This window comes from Procambarus clarkii, chromosome 55, assembly GCF_040958095.1.
Source record: "Procambarus clarkii isolate CNS0578487 chromosome 55, FALCON_Pclarkii_2.0, whole genome shotgun sequence".
Taxonomy (NCBI): domain Eukaryota; kingdom Metazoa; phylum Arthropoda; class Malacostraca; order Decapoda; family Cambaridae; genus Procambarus; species Procambarus clarkii.
Window position 1 is genome coordinate 30,686,941 of NC_091204.1, and position 22,828 is coordinate 30,709,768.

The following is a 22,828-nucleotide window of genomic DNA, read 5'->3' on the forward strand; positions in this document are numbered from 1 at the left end:
CATCAGTCAGGAAGAGATTCAGCTAGCCTCAAAGAGTGTCCATCAGTCAAGAAAAGATTCAGGTATTCTTAAAAATATCAATGAACACCACCACCATGGAAGCCGCTAACACTGTTCATCTATGCTACTTGTATCAGATGCATCGTCACTGAACGCAGAAAACGATTCATCTATGTATCATCTATATACATTAGAGATGGCAAGGGTGGGGCTCAGAGCTACACCTGGATACGCTCGCTGTATCATCCTCATAGGTGCTGTATCACAGGCATCCGACCGTTGTGTTAAGCCCTTATTGCGCCTAGCTTCACCAATGTTATGACCCTTATGTTCTTCAAACAATAGGGTCTGAATTGCACTGACTGAGTACAGTCTTTCAACACCGTGTGGGACAGGTGTTTGAGAGCCAGAGGCATGTGTGCTACAAACGGTTGCTCACGCACTACTAACCCAGCCAGCAGCCCTTGTCTTTCATATTTGTTATAGCAAAAGGTTCGTTCAGTGTTTGTTGGGTAGGCTGCTCCATTATGACAATCTTTCTTTGTTTCAAATGTGTTCCATTTGATTTGTATTTATCACTTACGTCTCAATAATGGAGCAGCCTACCCGACAAACACTGAACGAACCTTTGACATTTGTCCATTTTTCAAATTGTTTCAACAGTTCTTTTATTTCTCGTTTTTTTTTTTTTAAGAAACATGGAGCAGTCGACCTGTAGACCACCGAACGAACCTTTTTGACATTTGTACTGGTTTTCAAAATTCTTCATTTTTTTATTATTTACGTTTTTTGTATGTAAGAAACATGGAGCAGCCTACCTGCCGACCACCGAACGAACCTTTTGCTATAAGACAAATGAAAAATAAATATTGAACACATTTGAAGAAAGGAAAATGTCATAATGGTTTATTCAGTGTATGTAAGGTAGGCTTCTCCATTATTGAGACGTAAATGACAAATAAAAAACAAATGGAACACATTTGAAACAAAGAAAGATTGTTATAATGGAGCAGCCTACCTGCCGAACACCGAACGAACTTTTTTGACATTTGTTGTATATCAGATATTTCATTTCTTTTTTCCTACAAAAACGTCAATGCTTTGCAACATCTCAGCAGTCACCCTTTTATATCCCAGCATCATTAGCATCTTTAAACAAGAACAACATAATTTATGTGCATCGTCGGAGGCGTCTAAGAATGTGCAAGCAGCAGCGCGACCCCACCATGTTGTGTTGACGTTACTCAAACCAGCGTTCGTCATACGGGACGATTTGATGCCGATCGGGCCGTTCGTTACCCAAAATATTCGTCTTTTGGGGCAATCGTTATGCGAGGTACCACTGTATATATATATATATATATATATATATATATATATATATATATATATATATATATATATATATATATATATATATATTTTTTTTAAGATGAATAGGAAAACCAGGGATATACTGAACATCTTGTTTCAGATTCTTTACTTTAAAATGCATAACGTTTCAAATACTTCTCGTATTCATCATCAGATCTAAAAGAAAAAACAGAAATCACAATCAAATAACTAGTAAACAAAGAACTCATACTGAATATAATTGCCTATCAAAGAAAGGAAAATGCTTAAAAAACAAAACACTTAAGCGCACTTAAAGTGATCGATACAAATAAAACTTATTAACTGTCACATATATAAAATCTAATTTAAAAATCCATTAGACTACAAGACGAAATTTATAACTACTAAAACAAACCATTCTATTAAACTTACGTGAAGTGATCAGAAGTGAAACTTGATACCTAACACATAGATACTAAACACTATAACAAATATTCATATAATGACTACAAATCTACAAAAAATGTATATAAAATACAAACAGAATAAACGACAATTATAAAGTACTACCCAAAATCTTATAAAAACTCAAATATTAAATAAAATTAAATACCAAAAAATGTATTATATATCCTAAATAAAAGATTATAATAATGTATAATGTTAAGACTTGAAATAAGTAAGAAAGGGCAAAGGCATGATAAACTAAACAAAATTATAATAAAATTAAACTACCAGAATGAACTATAAATCAATTTAGGACTGGATTACCATTGTCTAAACCAGCATTTTCGGAGATTAGAAACCATTGTTATGAGTTTAATCATTCTCTGCTGGAATCTGATTTTAAAATTCTGGACACTTGTATGAATGGCCAGTCAGATTTGAGAGTAATGGAATCCTTGTATATAAAGGAGCTGCGGCCTCTGTTAAATAGCAACCTTTCAGCCGTTCAATTGTACACTGTATAGTGCACAGTAGGCCCTGTAAATTGATTTATAGTTCATTCTGGTAGTTTAATTTTATTATAATTTTGTTTAGTTTATCATGCCTTTGCCCTTTCTTACTTATTTCAAGTCTTGACATTGTACATTATTATAATCTTTTATTTAGGGTATATAATACATTTTTTGGTATTTAATTTTATTTAATATTTGAGTTTTTATAAGATTTTGGTTAGTACTTTATAATTGTCGTTTATTCTGTTTGTATTTTATATACATTTTTTGTAGATTTGTAGTCATTATATGAATATTTGTTATAGTGTTTAGTATCTATGTGTTAGGTATCAAGTTTCACTTCTGATCACTTCACGTAAGTTTAATAGAATGGTTTGTTTTAGTAGTTATAAATTTCGTCTTGTAGTCTAACCGATTTTTAAATTAGATTTTATATATGTGACAGTTAATAAGTTTTATTTGTATTGATCACTTTAAGTGCGCTTAAGGGTTTTGTTTTTAAGCATTTTCCTTTCTTTGATAGGCAATTATATTCAGTATGAGTTCTTTGTTTACTAGTTATTTGATTGTGATTTCTGTTTTTTCTTTTAGATCTGATGATGAATATGAGAAGTATTCGAAACGTTATGCATTTTAAAGTAAAGAATCTGAAACAAGATGTTCAGTATATCCCTGGTTTTCCTATTCATCTTAAAATTAAGATTCCCAAAGGGGACATCGATCATAAATATATATATATATATATATATATATATATATATATATATATATATATATATATATATATATATATATATATATATGTCGTACCTAGTAGCCAGAATGCACTTCTCAGCCTGCCATGCAAGGCCCGATTTGCCTAATAAGCCAAGTTTTCATGAATTAATATATTTTCTCTAATTTTTTTCTTATGAAATGATAAAGCTACCCATTTTATTATGTATGAGGTCAATTTTATTTTATTGGAGTTAAAATTAACGTAGATATATGACCGAACCTAACCAACCCTACCTAACCTAACCTAATCTATCTTTATAGGTTAGGTTAGGTTAGGTAGCAGAAAAAGCTAGGTTAGGTTAGGTAGTCGAAAAACAATTAATTCATGAAAACTTGGCTTATTAGGCAAATTGGGCCTTGCATAGTAGGCTGAGAAGTGCGTTCTGGCTACTAGGTACGACATATATACATATATATATACATATATATATATATATATATATATATATATATATATATATATATATATATATATATGTTTTATCTCATTGTTTTTGCCTCTGCCACGCTGCCTGTTGGGTCGGTGATACTTTCGACCCTGAGTCCTGTGAGTGTTGCTGCTTGCTTGTGACTCAATTTACCCAATCCTCTGATGATTCTATTCGGGTACAGGCGGCGCGTGCGTTGCAGTCTAGGTTTCGTCTGTTGCAACGCGCTCGGTTGGTTGCTCCCCCGGATGCCCTGGGGCTGCTCCGCTTTGCTTTTCGAGACCCGGACTTGGGGGTGGGGGTCGCTTCCATCCTGGTTCAGTCCGCACCTCCTCGTCCTTCCCCTTCTGTTCGTTCTGGCCCCCCCCCTGCTTCCGGCCCCGAAGCGTCTGAGGGTTTCGGGGTCGGAGCAGGGGTTACTTGATCTCGAGACTCGGGCAGCTTCGGGGGGTGCCCCTTCCGGGGGGGCGGCAGAGGTATTCGAGTCTTGTCTCCCGGCCGAAGCTTCAGGGTCTGACCAGTGGGCCCCCCTTCCTCCAGCTTTTCCGGCTGCTCCATCCTTGTCTTGTGGGGTCGGGGCTTGGGGAGAGGACTCGGCCTCGGGTCCTGTGGTGAAGGACCTCGAGGCTGGGGAGGGGCTGACTTGGGGGCCTTGGGCCCCGCCTGGGATTTTCTTCCGTCTGAGCGGGGCTTATTGTTACAAGGAGTGGGGTTTTCTTTTCCCCCCTCTGCATACGAGTTGGATTTGGTGTCGGCCTCTCCCCGGGTTCGGTTCCGTGTTCCCCCGGGTACGTCGGTTCCGTCCATCTGGAGGTTTTCGGCTTATCGCATCCAACCTGGTGTGGTGCGAGCGGCCTTTGCAGCTTACCTCCTGCGTGACCCGGATTATGCCTCGGAAATGGATCCGTCCACGTTCAGGTTTGGGACTTCGTTCCTTTTCTGGCTCCGTTACGAGGTTCCGGAGTCGTCCTGGCTAGCAGACTGCCCCTTGTTTGGTCTGCATGCCTGGCATTCCTTCTGTCGTTCCCGCACGCTGGAGTGGTGGGAAGCTTCCACGGTGCTTCAGGTTTTCCTGGGGGGCGAACTTGAGTACCTGAATGAGTGCTTGTTTGCCCCTGCCCTTCCCCGCGATGTGGGCGTTATTCAGCTCCATGTGCAGGTTCCCTCCCTTTCGGCGGCGCTCGTTGCGGAGGACTTGCGCGCCCGGGGCCTTTTGGCTTCGGCCTTGCGGTTCTTTTCCCTCCTGGAGCTGTCTTCGGATTGGCTCGTGGAGGATGTGTGGACGCTTGGGTCCGTCCCGGGGTCCGGCACCTTGTTCTCGGCTGCGCGTTCGTCGGCTGCGCGTTCGTCGGCTGCCTTGTTGAAGCTGTTCACGCCGATTTTGCAAGATGCGGTTTCCCTGTTTTATGCTTCCCGTCTCGCGTGTCGGCAGGCAGTGCCGGGTTCCTCCGTGGAATCTGCTTGGGCTCTGGCTCTTAGGCGTTCTTCACCTTTTTGTTCTCTTCTGTTTGAGGAGTCGGCCGTGGCGCAGTTTATTCAGGCTGCGTCGGCGGCTTGTCGTCCGATGTCGGACTTGTTGGTTTTCCGGGGGTCCCGGGGTGGGTCTTCCCGGAAAGGTCGTGCCAGGGCTCGGGGTTCCTCTCGTCGTGGTAGGCCTCTGGTGTCAGGTTCGGGGTTGGCTCCTCCTGCGGACCCTCCCTCGTCTGGTCGGCGCGGTGTTCACGCTGTGCGGGGTTCTGGGTCTCGTAAGGGTCGCTGGCCCTTTCGCGGTTTGCCCCCTTGACGGGGCGATGGGGGGGCGGCTTGCACTGTTCGCTCGCGCCTGGTCCCACGATTCGTGGGCCTTTCGGGTCGTGTCTCGTGGCCTGCGGTGGCGTTGGGTGGCCCCTCCCCCTTTGGGGGGTCGGGGCTGGCAGGGCAGGTTTCTTCCCCTGCGCTCTGTCGAGTCGTCTTGGAGTGGGTACACTTGGGCGTCGTCGAAACGACGTCGTCCCTCAGATGGGTTTCCCGTCTGTTTCCGGTTCCGAAACGGGACTGCGCGGACCTGCGGTTCATTCTGGACTTGTCCTGTCTGAACCCCTGGGTTCATTGCCCCTCCTTTCGGATGACTACGCTGTCTCAGGTTCGGCTCCTCTTGGAGCCGGGAGCTTGGATGGTGTCCCTGGACCTCTGGGACGCTTATTGGCATGTCCCGATTCATTCGCGGTTCAGGGACTGGCTCGGTTTTGTTGTGGGGCGTCTGAGTTACCGCTTTCGTTGTCTCCCGTTCGGGTTGAACCTGGTACCTCGCGTGTTCACGCGCCTTACACGGGTTGTGGTGGCTCTTTTGCGTCTCCTAGGTGTTCGGGTGTTGGCCTACCTCGACGACTGGCTGGTTTGGGCTCCCAGCCAGTCAACTTGCTTGCTAGCCAGGGATTTGGTTCTTTCCCAGCTCGCCGAGTTCGGGTTCTTGGTGAACTGGAGGAAGTCCCATCTGGTTCCCTCTCAGGTTTGGACTTGGCTGGGTCTCGTTTGGGACTCTCGAACTGCCTCCTTGTCTCTCCCTCCGGAGTCTCTCCTGCGGCTGCAGTCCCGCCTTCGTCTGTTTCTGGAGGGCCCTCGGGTCACCCGGCGGTTGCTCGAGGGGCTGTGCGGGAGCCTGAACTTCGCGATGGTGGTCTACCCGCCGGGTCGGGTTTGGCTTCGACGGCTGTTCTGGTTCCTTCGGGGTTCCCCCTTCCGCCTCTCTCGCGATCGCAGAGTTCGACCCCCGGGGGCCTTGCGTTGGTTGCTGCGTCACCGGCTTCCTCTTCGGGTTTTTCGGGGTTCAGTGCCTTGGCGCCTACCCGAGCCCTCGCTCGATGTGTACACGGATGCGTCGTCTCTCGGTTGGGGTTTTGTGACCATTGCTCACCAGGCCGGCCAGGGGCGTTGGAATCCGTCCTTCCGTCGAGCTCACAGCACGGTGCGGGAGTTCGCGGCAGTGTGGTTTGCTCTGTGGAGGATTCGGGTGGCCCGCGGATCGACGATTTGGCTCCATTCGGACTGCTCTCCGGTGGTTCATTGCCTGAACCGCGGGGTTCGATGCAGTCCTTGTCTCTTTGGGGTTGGTCGCTTCAGGTGACTCGTTTGCTGAGTTCTCGGGGTTTGGCTCTCCTGGCGGTTCACGTACGGGCGCGTCCAACGTCTTGGCCAACGCCCTGTCTTGCTTTGTTCCCCTCTCCACGGAGTGGACGGTCGATGACGAGTCCTTCCGTTGGCTTTGCCAGACGTTCGGGCGCCCCGAAGTGGACCTCTTCGCGTCGGCGTGGTCGCGGCGTCTTCCCGTTTAAGCGGCGCCCTTCCCCGATCGCGAGGCCGTCGGGGTCGATGCCTTTCGGCTAGACTGGTCGAGGTGGGGGTTCCTGTACCTCTTTCCCCCAGTTCGGCTGTTGCTCCAGGTCCTGACTCGCTTAGAGACTTACCAGGGGAGAGTTGTCCTTCTGGCCCCTTGGTGGCCGGCCCAGCCTTGGTTTCAGGCGCTGGTTGCTCGGTGTCCGAACCCGAGGGTTTTCCCGCGGCTCCGCCTCTTTCAGCAGATCGGGCCGGTACGTCACATGGCTGGTTCGATCTTCTTGAGTCTTCGCGTATGGTTTTTTGACTCAAGTCTATCATCATCTCTATGGTGATCAGGTGGCCTCCTTGTTGGTGTCCCACCTGAGGGCTTCTTCTCGGCGGCAGTATGAAGTTTCCTGGTGGTCCTTCCGTTTCTTTTTGCGTCTTCGTCGTGTTAGTTCCTTGTCTGTTCGGGTGGTCTTGTCCTTCCTCTCGTGGTTGTTTCAGGACCGTCATCTTATGCCTAACACTGTCGCTTCGTATCGTGCGGCGCTGGCGGAGCCGCTTCAGCTTGCTTTCGGTATCGATGTTACATCTGCGCCGTTTCGCAAGCTGTCTCGTGCATTGTTTCACCTCCGGCCTGCTCATGCGTCGCCTGAGCCGTCCTGGTCTTTGGACAGAGTGCTCGCTTTCCTTTCGTCTCCTCGTTTCGTTGTGGCCCCTTCGGTCCAGGATTGTTTTTCCAAGGCACTTTTCTTGTTGGCTTTGGCCTCTGGGGGTCGGGTAGGGGAGCTTCATGCTCTCCTCCGGCGCAGGGATTTCTGCTCTTTTGGTCGTGGTGATTGTTTTGTTCGTTTGCAGCCGTCTCCTTCTTTTCTGGCGAAGAATGAGACTGCTGCGTTCCGGAGGGGTCCATGGGTGGTTTATGCTTGGTTGGTCAGACCGGGGGGTGCATCATGTTTTGTGTCCGGTTGCGGCACTTCGCCGTTATTTGCGCGCCACAGCTTCTGTGTCCGGGGACGCGCTGTGGGTTGATCCGGTTTCCCTTCTTCCCTGTTTCCGCAGGGTTATTAAGTCCAGCCAGCCTGCGGTCTATCCCCGTGCCCATGACGTTCGTAAGTTCGCGGCTCTTGCTGCCGTCTTTGGGGATATGTCTTGGTCTGATATTCGGGCGCGGGGATTTTGGCGGTCGAAGAGGGTCCTGGCTGCTCGTTACCTTGTGAATGTCCCTGGGCCTCATTGGGCCTGTGTTGCTTTGGGTCGGCGGTTGTAGCCAGTTGTCTCGGCTTCGAGTTGAGGAGTGAGCGACGACCGCCTCCCGGGTAAGTCCCTCTTTTTTCTGTCTGTGGGTAGTTAGCTCCGGCGAGCCGACGGGGCTCCCCCCAGAAAAACAGCGTTGAATGTAATGAAACGCCATTTTCTGGGTGAGTCCCGGAGGCTCCCCGGCATCCCTCCCTCCCTCCGGTCGGCGTTTTTTCGCGTTTTTGACATCCAGCCTCAAGAACTGAGGTGTGGGTAGCCAGCATGGGGGGTCTGGGGCTCCCCCTTCCCCCTTCCGGGAAGGGGGGAGCTGCGCAGACAGCGGCGCGGCAGTGTGTGACGTCACACTAGTTTGCTTGTTATCGGTTGGGGAGTTCTATCCACTAGTTCGGTTTTTGGTAGCAATTTTAACCAGAATAGGGGTTTGTTTTGAGGCTCCGGGAAGCCTCCGGGACTCACCCAGAAAATGGCGTTTCATTACATTCAACGCTGGTTTTTTAAGGATATCAGGGAAGATATGACACTCTAGGGATTTGTTGAACAGCAGAGCTATGGGTGGCGCAAGGGCATGGGAGGCGCTCTTGTATACAGTGGATGGGATTTCACTGATGTTCCCAGCTTTGTTTTTTAGTGAGTGTATGACGGACACAACATCTGTCGGGCTGACTGGTGAAAGGAGAAGAGAGTTTGGATAGCTGCCTGAGAGATATGTATTGATATGTGTCTGAGTCTGTGGGATTTTACTGACAAGGTTAGCACCAACCGATGAAAAGAAGCTATTAAATTCATTTGCCATTTTTAAATCAGTTGACACTGTGTAGCTACCCTTAGAGAGTATTATCTGGTTATGGGAGTGTTGTTTAGTTCCCAGGATATTAGAGATGGTATTCCATGTGCTTTTCATGTTGCCTTTTGCTTCTTTGAATCTATTCTCATAATATGAAAGTTTAGCTTTTCTTATGATACTGGTAAGCACTGATGAGTACCTTTTAGCTACTTCCTTTGTAACTAGGCTAATCCTAGATTTCTTTTCATATTCAAGTTTTTTGTTGATTGATTTGAGTATGCCACTTGTGAGCCACGGATTGTTTATTCTTTTGTCAGTTACTTGTTTGATAAGGAGGGGACAGTGAGTATTGAAGAAGCTTAGAGTTTTGGAGAGAAAGAGGTTAGTTAATGAGTTTATATCCTGTGTATTCTTGAATTCAGAGTCCCAGTTAATATTGTGAAGTGCATTTGAGAGATTGCCTAAAGCTGATTCACTGTGTAGCCTGAATGAGAGTTTGCTTCTGGTGGTGTTATGTCCATGTTTGCTATGAGGAAGGTACGATAGTGGTCAGTTGTTCAATCATCGATTATACAAGATGTAAGGTGTATATTATATTCTACGATCAAACAGTGTTTTTGCTGTTATTACACTATATACACACATTGTATATAACCATCTACATGTGTGTTCACCATAACAAACCATAAGTTGGTATGGTGAGCCCAAAAAACAAGATTGAGCTGCCACACCCAGCCAGCCCTCCCTCACTTCTCCAACACCTTACTCGCCAACATTCCTCCTCCTACCATACTGTTATTGTTTTTATTACACTATTTACACACATTATGTATAAATATAAACATGTTTTATTCACCATAACCATACAACTAAACTCGTATTATGTCCAAACAGCACAGTGGCCACCATACACTGCATGACAAGTCACACAGCAGAAGACAACGCTACGAGTACGACGCCACCTCCCTCACCAAAATGGTTCCTCCCAATATACTCCTGTTGCTGTTATTACACTATATACACACACATTATATATATGTATCTACATTTGTGTTAACCATAGTGAACCACTAAGCTAGTATGGTGAGCAAAACAAGAGTGGCTGCCACACACTGACGCTACCTCGATTCCCTCCCTCCCTCACCAAAATTCCACCTCCCACAATATTATGCACAGCACTAATTATCACCACAATCCTGCTATTATCGTCCTATCATGGCTAAATAATACCAGTTACATATATATTTTGACATTATTTGGCAATGCTGTGGTCACAAGCTGAACAGCAGTGCTGTGAGCTCATGTTGCATGCGCCAGCCTTGGTTGTTCACTCAGTACTGAGGCTCTTACACCCGGGAATGTTGCCCACGATTTTTTTGTAAATGACGTCTGTTTACAAGAGCCCTGAGGAGGCTGATGTGACCCCCACGTAGCTGCGGGAGTTTTGAATCATATGCTATACCTATAAGATCCCTGAGGTGTGTTACGCACCACCCGTCGAGCGCCTACAAGCGCGTTGCACAGTGCAGTGGTTAAGTATCTCGTCTTCCTCAGAGAGCAGAACTTCCATAATGTCTAAATTCATAGCTCAGGCATTAGCCTCAGACATTAGCCAGACAAAGCCTTTTGAGAGCATAGATAACCCTTAATCCATGAGTTGTATTACAGATGTAGTGTTTGGTGGTAAAGCCATACATGTTATTTTGCCATCAGGCGATGTTAATTTAGCAATGGGGTGAGCTGGGGCATTATCTGTCAACAGCATTACCTTTACCTCAGCAGGATGAATTCTACACTCATTGATCTGCTGCTTTTTTACTAATTTATAAAAGTGATTCTGGAACCAATCCTCAAAAATAATCTGTGTGAACCAGCCATTTTTTGTGTTGTAGCAGATGACAGGTAGTCTGTTCATGCAGTTTCTCAATGCTCTGGGGGTTGGCAGATTTCCCAACAATTGCGTACTTTGTTCGGTGACTGCCATCTGCGTTAGAGCACAATAATGCTGAAATTCTTTCCTTCTTTACCTTGCAACTAGGAATACTCTTCTCGAGCCTGAAGGCCAAAGTGTTTCTTTGAAGGCAATTTCCAGTTAAAGCCTGTTTTATCTGCATTGTACACTTAAAACCAGCTTAGATTTTTAGATATCGTGTGCTGAGTAAGTTTATGCTTATATGCATTAGCACTTCCAACATCTGCACTTAATGCCTCGCCACAAATTTTCTTGTTAATGATGTCATACCTCTCTTTAAATCGACATACCCATTCAGTGCTAGCCTTGAAATTGTCTATGTTTAACTTTACAGCAAGTCTTTCAGCTGCATTTCTAATAGAATCAACTGAAACAGCAATTCCTTTCGCACCAGCTGTGTAAACCATTTAAATACAGACGAGTCCAAATCCTATACTTAGCAGGCCTCAATTTTTCCTGTTGCCTATTGCATCAGTTTGAGCAAAGAATTTCTTAATGTTATCCTTCTGCTTTTTTATATCACAAACAGTAACTTTACCGATGTTGAATTCTTGGGCGAGTCGAGTGACAGAGTATCCACGCTCTACTTTCTCTGTCAAGTCAACTTTCTAATCAATTGACAAATATTTTCTCTTTTGTTTTATACCTTCAATACCATGAATGCTGCTCTGAAACATCTTGACATTAAATGAGTTCAAACAGTAAAAATTTTTAAATTTATCACAAAAATCCTTCGCGCGCGAGTCTGACGTTTTTACCCCAGGAAGAGGAGAAGCACATGGTGCCAGCCATCTCATCCAGGCCAAACGCGTTGACATGACCTGTGCTTATTTTATAGGCATATTCAAAATTTAATGTACATATTGACTGTTACAAGTTATTTTATTTAAAATATTATTATTGTTATATTGTTAGTTTGAAGTTTTATGCATTTTATACAGTACAGTTCTGTATTAACCCTTAAGCTGTGCATGGCATACATATACGACAGGACCTGATGGCAAAGTTCAATTTCTCAAATTTGCTCTAATGCTTTCCAGTTTTTTGTGCATACTAGCAAATCCTGCAACTTTGTCTAAATGATCATAAACGTAACTTGTAAAGTAAGAAAATAAAAAATAATTATAAAATTGAATATTGAATACTTCAGATTTTGAGATTAGCTGCAAAAATATAAACTATCGCCAATTGTTCATTTGATGTTATTATGCTCTCAGAATAATATATGATCTTCATTTTCATAGATTTAGAATATATGTTTTCAGTTTAGTTTACTGTAAAAACAATTGTCAGTGTGGCATCTGAATTATGCCTGAAATTTAGAAAAAAAAATTGATATCTTGAAACGTTTAGGGTTTGTGAAAAATCCATTCTAATAGGATTGTATAACAGACAGCTGTGCACATTATTTGTAAAAATGATGAGAATAGGTGAGAAACTGGATTTATTGAAGCTGACTCAAAGTTGAAACTCTAGTTTTAGAGATAATTGAAGTTGAAGTTATCGACAATGAATAAGGTAGTTCTAATTCATTAATTTACTTATATGTTTTAATAAATATTGTTTGGCATTCGCACTCAAATATGTGAAAGTTGTAGGTCAGTATGTGTTGGAATGATGTCAAGAAAAAATAACCCCCCAAAAAACAAAATATAGGGGTAATTATAATGATTTAGGGGATAAAAATGTATACTTTATAAAAGTGATAAAGCTCTAATCTGGTCCCTAATCATCAAAACCGCCTAAAGAGACAAAGAAAATAGAATCTGAAATCTCTGAAAAACTCAGTAAAAAAATTCAAAGTCCTAAGTTCTGCCAGTTGTGACTGATTTATTTGGTGACCAATTTCATTCTATCTTGACATTGTTAGGGATGGGTATGCACTCTCCAGGATGTAGAGGTTACAACAAAATGAGATAATAAACAAAGGAGACAAAACTCTCAGTTCCAGTTAATAGGAGTTGTTCTCCTTATCAATAAAATGTTCTTTAAAAAAAAAAAAAAATTGTCTAAAGTACATTTCTGAAAACATTGGGGTGAAACTTTCTTGATGATTAAGCCGATAAGTTGGAGATTTGTTCAACATTTAGTAATAATTTTCACATAATTCAAATATTTTTTTGCCCAGTCCCAGCTTTTACAGCCCAGGCTGTAGCAGCTTAAGGGTTAATGCACGTGGTTTATATTACGTAGGCTGTTAGAGAGGGAGGGGAGGCAGCTGAGAACATGCCCATACCCCCTTCCTCATTCCTGCCCACCCTCCTTACTCCTGCCCACCTTCCTTACTCCTGCCCACCCTCCTTACTCCTGCCCACCCTCCTTACTCCTGCCCACCCTCCTTACTGCTGACCACCCTCCTTACTCCTGCCCCACCCTCCTTACTCCTGCCCCACCTTCCTTACTCCTGCCCCACCCTCCTTACTCCTGCCCACCCTCCTTACTCCTGCCCACCCTCCTTACTCCTGCCCACCTTCCTTACTCCTGCCCACCCTCCTTACTCCTGCCCACCCTCCTTACTCCTGCCCACCCTCCTTACTGCTGACCACCCTCCTTACTCCTGCTCCACCCTCCTTACTCCTGCCCCACCTTCCTTACTCCTGCCCCACCCTCCTTACTCCTGCCCACCCTCCTTACTCCTGCCCACCCTCCTTACTCCTGCCCACCCTCCTTACTCCTGCCCACCCTCCTTACTCCTGACCACCCTCCTTACTCCTGACCACCCTCCTTACTCCTGCCCACCCTCCTTACTCCTGCCCCACCTTCCTTACTCCTGCCCCACCCTCCTTCCTCCTGCCCCACCCTCCTTACTCCTGACCACCCTCCTTACTCCTGCCCACCCTCCTTACTCCTGCCCACCCTCCTTACTCCTGACCACCCTCCTTACTCCTGACCACCCTCCTTACTCCTGCCCACCCTCCTTACTCCTGCCCACCCTCCTTACTCCTGCCCACCCTCCTTACTCCTGCCCGCCCTCCTTACTCCTGCCCCACCCTCCTTACTCCTGCCCCACCCTCCTTACTCCTGCCCCACCCTCCTTACTCCTGCCCACCCTCCTTACTCCTGCCCCACCCTCCTTACTCCTGCCCCACCCTCCTTACTCCTGACCACCCTCCTTACTCCTGCCTACCCTCCTTACTCCTGCCTACCCTCCTTACTCTTGCCCCACCCTCCTTACTCCTGCCCACCCTCCTTACTCCTGCCCACCCTCCTTACTCCTGACCACCCTCCTTACTCCTGCCCACCCTCCTTACTCCTGCCCACCCTCCTTACCCCTGCCCACCCTCCTTACCCCTGCCCACCCTCCTTACTCCTGCCCACCCTCCTTACTCCTGCCCACCCTCCTTCTGCTCTAAGCACAATACCTAACAAATAAAAAAAAATTTGGGTAAATATGTTCTATGTTTTGCTGGGAAAATTTTAGTCATACCTTATATTAGTCAATGTCATTATTGTCAATGTCAATATCAATGAATTAGTCAACCTTAAATTTGTTTTATTTTCCCCTAACAGGTAATACTGCTTCCATCTGTGCTCGGCTACCCAGGACGATAGCAAACACAACTTCTTCTCATTAATGATGGTAAGGACAATTTTATTATTACTGTACTACCAGTGTGTGTGTTTATCATGTTGATGTCGATAACCAGTGATTGTGAGTGTATTAATCATGATAGTATTGTCATTAACCAGTGACGGTGAGCGTATTAAGGGGCCTGGTGCATGGGCACCGAAACTTCCTCATACACACTCAGTTTTTGTGCAGAATCCTCATGGCAAATGCTCCAACTTTTCCTTATAAATCAACATCACAACATCAATGGAAAAAAGTAAAAAAAAAAAAAAAATATATATATAAATTCACAATTTCAAATTGCTATAAATATCTTACAATATCACCAATTGTTATTTTATTCATTATGGTCTCAGAATGGCATATAACATTCAATTGCTAGTGAGAAAATCACTGTTTTAGAGTATAGGTTACTGTAAAACATTTTTTAAATGTGGCCATCCAAATATGTGCCAAATTTATACGAAAAAATATTTAAAATTCCAAATGTTATGGCTTTTTGACAAATCGATTCACTAGGAACCTTAGCACTAAGAACTTTGCACATAATATGTAAGTAAGTAATTATCAATAGAAGGCATCAAACCGGGAAGGCTATGTAGCACCATACATAATATGTAAAAATGGTGAGAATCGGTCAGAAACTGAAATTTTTATTAAGTCTCAAAGTTGAAAATGTTTTTCATAGAGCAAAAATGCATTTAAAGTTCTCGACATTGAATATAGTACTTCTAATTTATGACATATCTTGTAGGTTATAATTAAGATTGCTTGGCATTTGTACTCGAATATGTGAAAGTTGTAGGTCAATATACGTTCCGTTCTCACACTTTCTTACTGTTAATATTGACTTATTAAATACGTGCATATGTGACATACTAAACATACTAGTTTACCTTGAAAAGCTTCATAGAAAACACAGACCTTACCTAACCTTCTTAGTATGTTAAGATAAGCATCTTATTGCTTCGTAATTACAATTATTACTTAACCTATACCTATAATAGGTATACTTAGTATGTTTAGTATGTCACATATGCACGTATTTAATAAGTCAATATTGACTATACGAAAGTGCGAGAACGGGTTGCAATATATGTTGAAATGAAGTCACGAAAAAATAACCCCCCCCCTCCCCAAATAACAAAATATATGAATAAGTTAGGGATAACTGAAAAACAGACACTGGGTCCCTTAACTGTCAAACAGTAGGTTAGACATATATATATGAATGAGATTGGGTGGATATAAATAGGAGCTGCCACGTATGGGGCAATAGGCCTTCTGCAGTTACCGTCATTCTTATGTTATTATAACGAAACACTTATATTGCAATAACTTTATTGCCCATTTATTAGTGATAAGGCCATCATCTGGTCCTCATTCATGAATACCAGCTAAATAGACAAAGAGAATAGTGTTTGAACTCTGCAAATAATTGGCTAAAAAAACAAATGTCACAACTTCGGCCACGTGTGGCTGATTAACATGTTAACCAATTTCGTTCAAACTTCACATGCTTAGTGCCTGATATGTATTCTCCAAGATGTAGAAGTCACAACAAAATCCACATAGAAACAAACGAGAAAAAAAGTAAAAACAAAAAACAAAAAAGTGGTTGTCGGCTTTTTGTATAAAGGGACATAAGAAATACTGTACAGTATTGCCATTGGGCAATGTATTTATATGATATATAATAGAATACAGCATAACAACTTACTAACTCATTATTATGTGTGAAATCTGGCCCTCCAAGCGACAGCAGAGGCATATCCACTTTGTGGACCCTCTTTACTACTACTCATCTTCTTTGTGTGTCGAACAGGTGCTTGCATCTCATTAACCTTGATTTCCAGAAAATAGGAGGTGTTATTGTTGTTATCAGAACAGGTTGCCACCAGATGCTCACGCATTTATTTTTTAAAAAATTGTAAAAATTCCCTTTTTAAACATATTAGAATGAAATTTTCACGACCCTGATGCCAAATAACAGAAGATTTTTGGAATTTTTTTACTATTTTTCATATTTGGAAAAGTCTCCACATTCACTGGGTCCCTTAACCCTCAAACCGCGCATATCATATATAAATGATATCAGTGACAAAACTGAAACCGCGCACATCATTTATATATGATTTCGTGTCTAGCGCTATAATTTAAACGCCCCGCCTGGGATAGGGGCAGCTATAGTACAGCCACGACCGATAGTTGCCAGATGCCACCTAGAAAAAAAATCCAGGCCAACATTCTTGGGTGTTACAGCGTCAGTATTGAGCAAGCCACCAAGGCTGGTGCACGCAGCACGAGCTCACAGCACCGCTGTTCAGCTTGTGACCACAGCATCGCCTACAAATACCATAATATAAATGATACTGCTATTATTTAGCAGTGATAGTATTACTGAAGCCCCCTGACTGTGATAAAACTGACCAGGATTCTGATAATAGCAGGATTGTGGTGATATTTAGTGCTGTGCTCCATGGAGGAAGGAGTAAGGCTGTGGGAGGGAGGGTTGTGGCGTCGTTTTCTGACTGTGTGTGGCCACCATTTATTGACTGCACTCACCATACCAGCTTAGTGGTTCGATATGGTGAACACAAATGTAGATACTTATATATAACGTGTGTATAGTGTGAGATAACAGCGAGAGGAGTAGGTTGGGAGCCGCCATTTTGGTGAGGGAGGAGCATCGTCTGCACGACTTGGCATGTTGTTTACTGATGGCCACTATGGTCTTTGGGCACCATACCAGCTTATTTGTTCAGGTATGGTGAATAAAACAGGTAGATACTTATATATAATGTGTGTATATAGCATAATAACATCACAAACAATATTGTTGAAGGACAAATATTAGTGCGTCTGGCCTTGAGGGCGGCCGCCGATCAACTGACTGTGTGAGTATCTTCTTCTTGAGGTTATCTTGAGATGATTTCGGGGCTTTAGTGTCCCCGCGGCCCGGTCCTCGACCAGGCCTCCACCCCCAGGAAGCAGCCCGTGACAGCTGACTAACTCCCAGGTACCTATTTACTGCTAGGTAACAGGGGCATTCAGGGTGAAAGAAACTTTGCCCATTTGTTTCTGCCTCGTGCGGGAATCGAACCCGCGCCACAGAATTACGAGTCTTGCTCGCTATCCACCAGGCTACGAGGCCCCATAAGACGAGTAGCTACGTCTTATGGCCTTTACTCACCATACAAGCTTAGATGTACAGTTATGGTGAACAAAACATGTAAATACGTATATATAACGTCTGTGTATAGTGAATAAATACAGAAAGAGTATTGTGGGAGGTGAATGAGGGTGAGTGAGGTGGTGTTGAGGGAGGGAGTGGCAGTGAGTGGCTCGCTGGTGTTTGGCGGTCACTCCTCGTTGCTTTTTGACTCACAAGACCAACTTAGTAGTGCGTTATGGTGTACAAAACATGCAAATACATATATATAACCTGTGTATATAGTGTAACAACAGCAAAACTATTTGTTTATTGTTTTATGAACATAATAATTGAATCACTAATATGCACACCATAATTTTGAGTACAGCGATGGTTCACACATTTTATAATATAAATATACCACAATTCACTGTATGGAATAATATTACTGCAAAAAAACTAAGAAAAAATCAGAGACATTGAAATAATTAGGTAATAATATATTTGTGGCAACTGCCGTCCGACAGCTCGGGCGAAGTAGACCTCGTCTGGCGAAGGCTCTGCCAACGCCCCTTTTTTGCCACACTTCCCTACCCTATTGCAGCTAAAATATGCCACCTACGATTTTTTTGTTATTTTTTCCGTGATCAGGGAACAAAAATGAACACTTCTATAAGACGAAAGAATTTTTTGGATTTTTTTTTTTTTGTTGCGCCTGTGGGTGTGAATTCCATTTGGGCCCCTAGCGGTTTGAGGGTTAATTATGATGTTGTCATTAACTAGTGATGGTAAATGTATTAACCGTTAAACTGCGCAACATGTCATACGACGTGTTGAGTAAGTTATGCAAAAGTGCGCAACACATCATATGACGTGATGGAGTACCGCATAAGATTTGAATGTCCAGTGGGGTAGGATGGGGGGGGGGGCATACGCTGCCCAGGGGCTATAGTAAACAGCCACCATTTTGTGCAAAAATCCAGCTCTTGCCACTAACGTGTGGAAGGCCTCAGTTACCCAGCAGTCACCATGGTGAGCACACGGTCAAATGCCTCCCGGGCACGCACCACGCAATCACTTACTCAAGAGCAAATAACTAGTGAATTATTTTCTGATGGCGAGGAAAGTGATTTTGATGACTCTGACATTGATAAGAACTACACACAAATGACCGATGATAGTAGCACAGACAGTGAATTTAAGATACAGCCTGCTGCCATGGCAAGGCCTACACACTCACCAGTGCTGCCTTGCCCAGTGTCTACTCCAATTCACCCATGACCACACAGTTCTTGTGCTTATTTAGAGTATGAGGATATTTTGGGCAATGAGTCAGAGGAAGGTGACTCTTTTTCTGGGTTTAGTGAAGTGGATTCAGAGCATAGTATTACCTCGCCTGTCGCTTGTGCCAGTGGTGTTACCAAGTGAAATTTTGTCGCGTCAGCAGCGTCTTGCCTAGCCAAGCGCCGCCACATGGCACCACATGAGGAATCAAGACCCTCTTGTTCACGTGATTTTACCTCACGTTCACGTAGCGCCCGTACTTTGCGTAGACGGGCTTCAGCTCCTGGTCCACGGTATGCAACGATTCCTCACCGTGGTGCCGCTGTTTCGTCTCGCAGGACAGCAGGTGTACTTGTGTGGAGTGATGGTGACAATTTTATTCCTCTAATTTCTGCCTTTGACAATAAAGATGTTGTGATTACAGACCTTTTCCTTGATACTGGTGAGGACATGTGTGAAATTCATTATTTTACAGCATTTCATGATGAGCCGCTCATGGAATATATTGTACACCAAACGAACCTTCATGCGGCTCATCTCATTAGAAAAGATATAACAGAATTTTCACGATTGAAGCGTTTGAAAAACACTACTGTAGGTGAAATGTATGTATTTTTGGCACTATGTATGTTGATGAAACATGTGTAAAACACTCTATCTCAGATTATTGGGGCAAAGACTAGACTGTTCCAACACCTTTGTTTGGGAAACATATGTCCCAAGACAGGTTTCAGATACTCCTCAGGTGTCTTCATTTTGCAAGTAATGAAGACCGGACAAAGGATGATAGACTTTGGAAAGTCAGACACATTATGAATGACGTGATTAAAAATTACAGAAATTTCTACGTACAGTGGAACCTTGAGTGACGAGCGGCTCCAGTTATGAGCATTTCGTGTAACGTGCAAGCCACTCGCAGAAAATATGTCTCGACTGACAAGCTTTTGATCGATTAACAAGCATTCCCGCTGGTTCTCGGCCACCTTCGACGACAGTTTTGTTGTTGTTTCGCAAGGCGAGTTTTCCACATGATGAGCTTGGTGCCAGAATGGATTAAACTCGTTAATCGAGGCGCCACTGTACCAGCACAGAAGCTGGTGATTAACGAATCCCTTGTGCTTTTCAAAGGACGTGTTAGGTTCAAGCTGTATATTCCCTCCAAACGAAACAGATTTGGATTGAAATTCTTTGTACTGTGTGACTGTGAATCAGGATACGTGTTACACATGATCCTGTATTCTGCTAGCGATGTAGACATTCCCGGTAATGACCAACATGGTTTCTCAGGTAGTGTGGTGAAGTCACTGATGGCACCATGGATGAACAAGGGCCACATTTTATACATGGATAACTACTATACAATTTCCTTGCTAGCAAGGTTCTTGATTAAAAATAGAACTAGAGTGGTTGGCACAGTAAAGCCAAGAAGAAGGGAAATGTCAGTGTTTGACAATAAACTTGAAGTTGGTGACTGCCAGCTAAGAAAAAGTGATCAACTACTCTCAGTTAGGTGGAAAGACAAGAGAGAAGTGAACTTACTGACAACCGTTCATGATGGTACAACGGTGAACAGTGGCAAGGTGAACCGAGTAATGAAACAACCAGTATATAAGCCAGATTGTGTTCTTGACTATAATATAAACATGCGTTTGATAAATCTGACATGATGGTGGGTGCTGTCGAGTGTGATAGGATAACATTGAAGTGGACGAAAGAAGTGTTTTGCCATCTTGTTGACATAAGCATGCTGAACAGCTATAATATGTATCTGGTGAAAACTGGACGTAAACCAAGTTTTCATTCTTTTGGTTTTACACTTGTGACACAGTTACTAACAAAGTTTGGCAAAGAAATTTCTGGCATACAAAGACCCATCACGATCCTAGTGTTGCAGCATGCTGCTACACCCAGGCTCACTTACATGGAGGGCTTTCAAGCACACATACTAAAACATTTGCCACCAGCTGGAAAGTGTGTAATAGGCCAACATGATTGCTTAGTTTGTAGAACAACAAAAAAGAGAGAATAACAACATAAACTGGTGCAAACATGGTGTGAAGCGTGTGCAGTCCCATTGTGTGCTGTCAACTGCTTCAACGACTACAACTGTCTCCAAAACGTCTAAATGTGCAGTAATGTTGTAAAACCTGTAAATAGTGCATGGATGTGTGTAAATATAATAATGAAAAATGTGAATGCATATTATATATGGCATAATTGAAAACATTTGTGTGTGCATGTGTATACTCAATGTATGCAAGTTGTATTATCATTGAGCATCAAGTAACATTATATGCAACACAATTAGTGAAAAAATATTGTAATAAAATATGCCTAGACACTGTAAATAATGCAGCAAAAATAAATTCGTGGCAACTCTGGCTGCTTGAAGACACACCTTACATGAGCGAGCATGCAGGGTGTGACATCATCGCTCATATTGTCGACTCATTTATGTCATTGGTAAGTAAATTAAAAAAAAAATTATTTTTCTCATGGTCAGGGAACACAAATTAACAGGTTAAGAAGAAACTAATTTGTGTATTTTTTTTTTGTTATGCGCCTTTGGGTGACAAAAGCCAAATAGGCCTTAGCAGCTTGGGGGTTAATCATGATGTTGTTATTAACTTGTGATGGTGAGTGTATTTATTATGTTGTCATTAACCTGTGATAGTGAGTACTCATCACTAGGTACTTATCACTGAGTACTATGGAGGGTGGGCATGAGTAAGGAGGGTGGGTAGGATTAATATGTATTAATTATATTGTCATTAACCATTGATGGCAAGTGTATTAATCATATAGTCATTACCCAGTGATGGTGAGTAATTACCTAAGTGTAATTACCTAAGTGTAATTACCTAAGTGTAGTTACAGGATGAGAGCTATGCTCGTGGTGTCCCGTCTTCCCAGCACTCTCTGTCATATAACGCTTTGAAACTGAGTGTATTAATCATGGTGTTATGAACCAGTTATGTTGATTGTATTAACCCCCTAAACTACACATAGCACCTTTACCCTTTAACAGCATAAATTGCATATACAATTTTGGTCTAACTGCCTCCATTCTGCACATCGTATATATACATTTTAAAGTACCACGTAAGATTTAAAAGTCCCACGGCTACAAAGGATTCACATTAGCTACCTCAGGGCTCTAGTAAACAGACGCCATTTAAAAAAAATTGTGGGTAACATTTCCGGGTGCGAGTTTTTCAGTACTGAGTGAGCAACCAAGGCTGGTGCACTCATCATGAGCTAACAGCACTGTTGTTAAACTTGTGATCACAGCATCGCCTAAAAATGTCAAAATATTTATGTAACCGCTATTATTTTGTGATGATAGTATTCGTTATGGTGAGCACAAATGCAGATACTTTTGTAAAATGTATGCATATATTGTAATAACAGCAAAAATATTTTTGTATTGTTTAACCACTGCACTGCGCAATGCGCCTTGAGGCTCTAGATTGGTAGTGCGCAAGGCGTCTCAGGGCACTTGTAGGTATAGCGTAGCATTCAAAGCTCTCGCTTCTACATGGGATTCACATCAGCTTCCTCAGGGCTTTCGTAAACAGACGCCATATAAAAAAAAAAATCGTGGGCAACATTCCTGTTATGAGAGCCTCAGTACTGAGTGAGCAACTAAGGCTGGCGCACACACCATGAGCTAAATGCACTTTTGTTCAGCTTGTGACCACAGCATCACCTAAAAATGTCAAAATATATATGTAACTGGTATTATTTAGTCGTGATAGTATTACAGAAGAGTCTTACTGTGATAAAGACTGTACAATGTTCAAATATCAGTGAATGAATGCTGTTCAAGATGTTCACAGCGCTAGCCACAGCACACTGCCATTATTTCGTCTATGTAAGAATCTTTAATCCTCAAACCGCTCGGGGTCCAAATGGAATTAACACCCACACGCGCAACAAAAAAAAAATTCTAAACAATTTTGTTTTCTTTTTAATCTCTTTATTTGTGTTCCCTGAGCACGGGAAAA

General features: G+C 43.3%; 2 protein-coding genes across 2 annotated transcripts in view; one reads left to right on the forward strand and one right to left on the reverse strand.

Moving 5' to 3' along the window:
• Positions 1-22,828, forward strand: part of LOC138352980 (tripartite motif-containing protein 59-like) — a 42,366-nt gene that overhangs the window by 15,711 nt on the left and 3,827 nt on the right. Inside the window, exon 2 of the mRNA XM_069305644.1 lies at positions 14,323-14,392. Coding sequence (XP_069161745.1) covers positions 14,387-14,392 — 6 coding nt within the window. The 5' untranslated portion in view covers positions 14,323-14,386. The remainder of the gene's footprint in view (positions 1-14,322; positions 14,393-22,828) is intronic.
• On the reverse strand, positions 10,486-10,824 carry LOC138352979 (tigger transposable element-derived protein 7-like). Its single transcript, XM_069305643.1, has one exon. The coding sequence runs from the start codon at positions 10,822-10,824 to the stop codon at positions 10,486-10,488; it is 339 nt and encodes a 112-aa protein (XP_069161744.1).

Bases quoted from the DNA above. Each gene is read 5' to 3' on its own strand.
- LOC138352979 (XM_069305643.1), bottom strand. From the start codon at position 10,824: ATGGCAGTCACCGAACAAAGTACGCAATTGTTGGGAAATCTGCCAACC.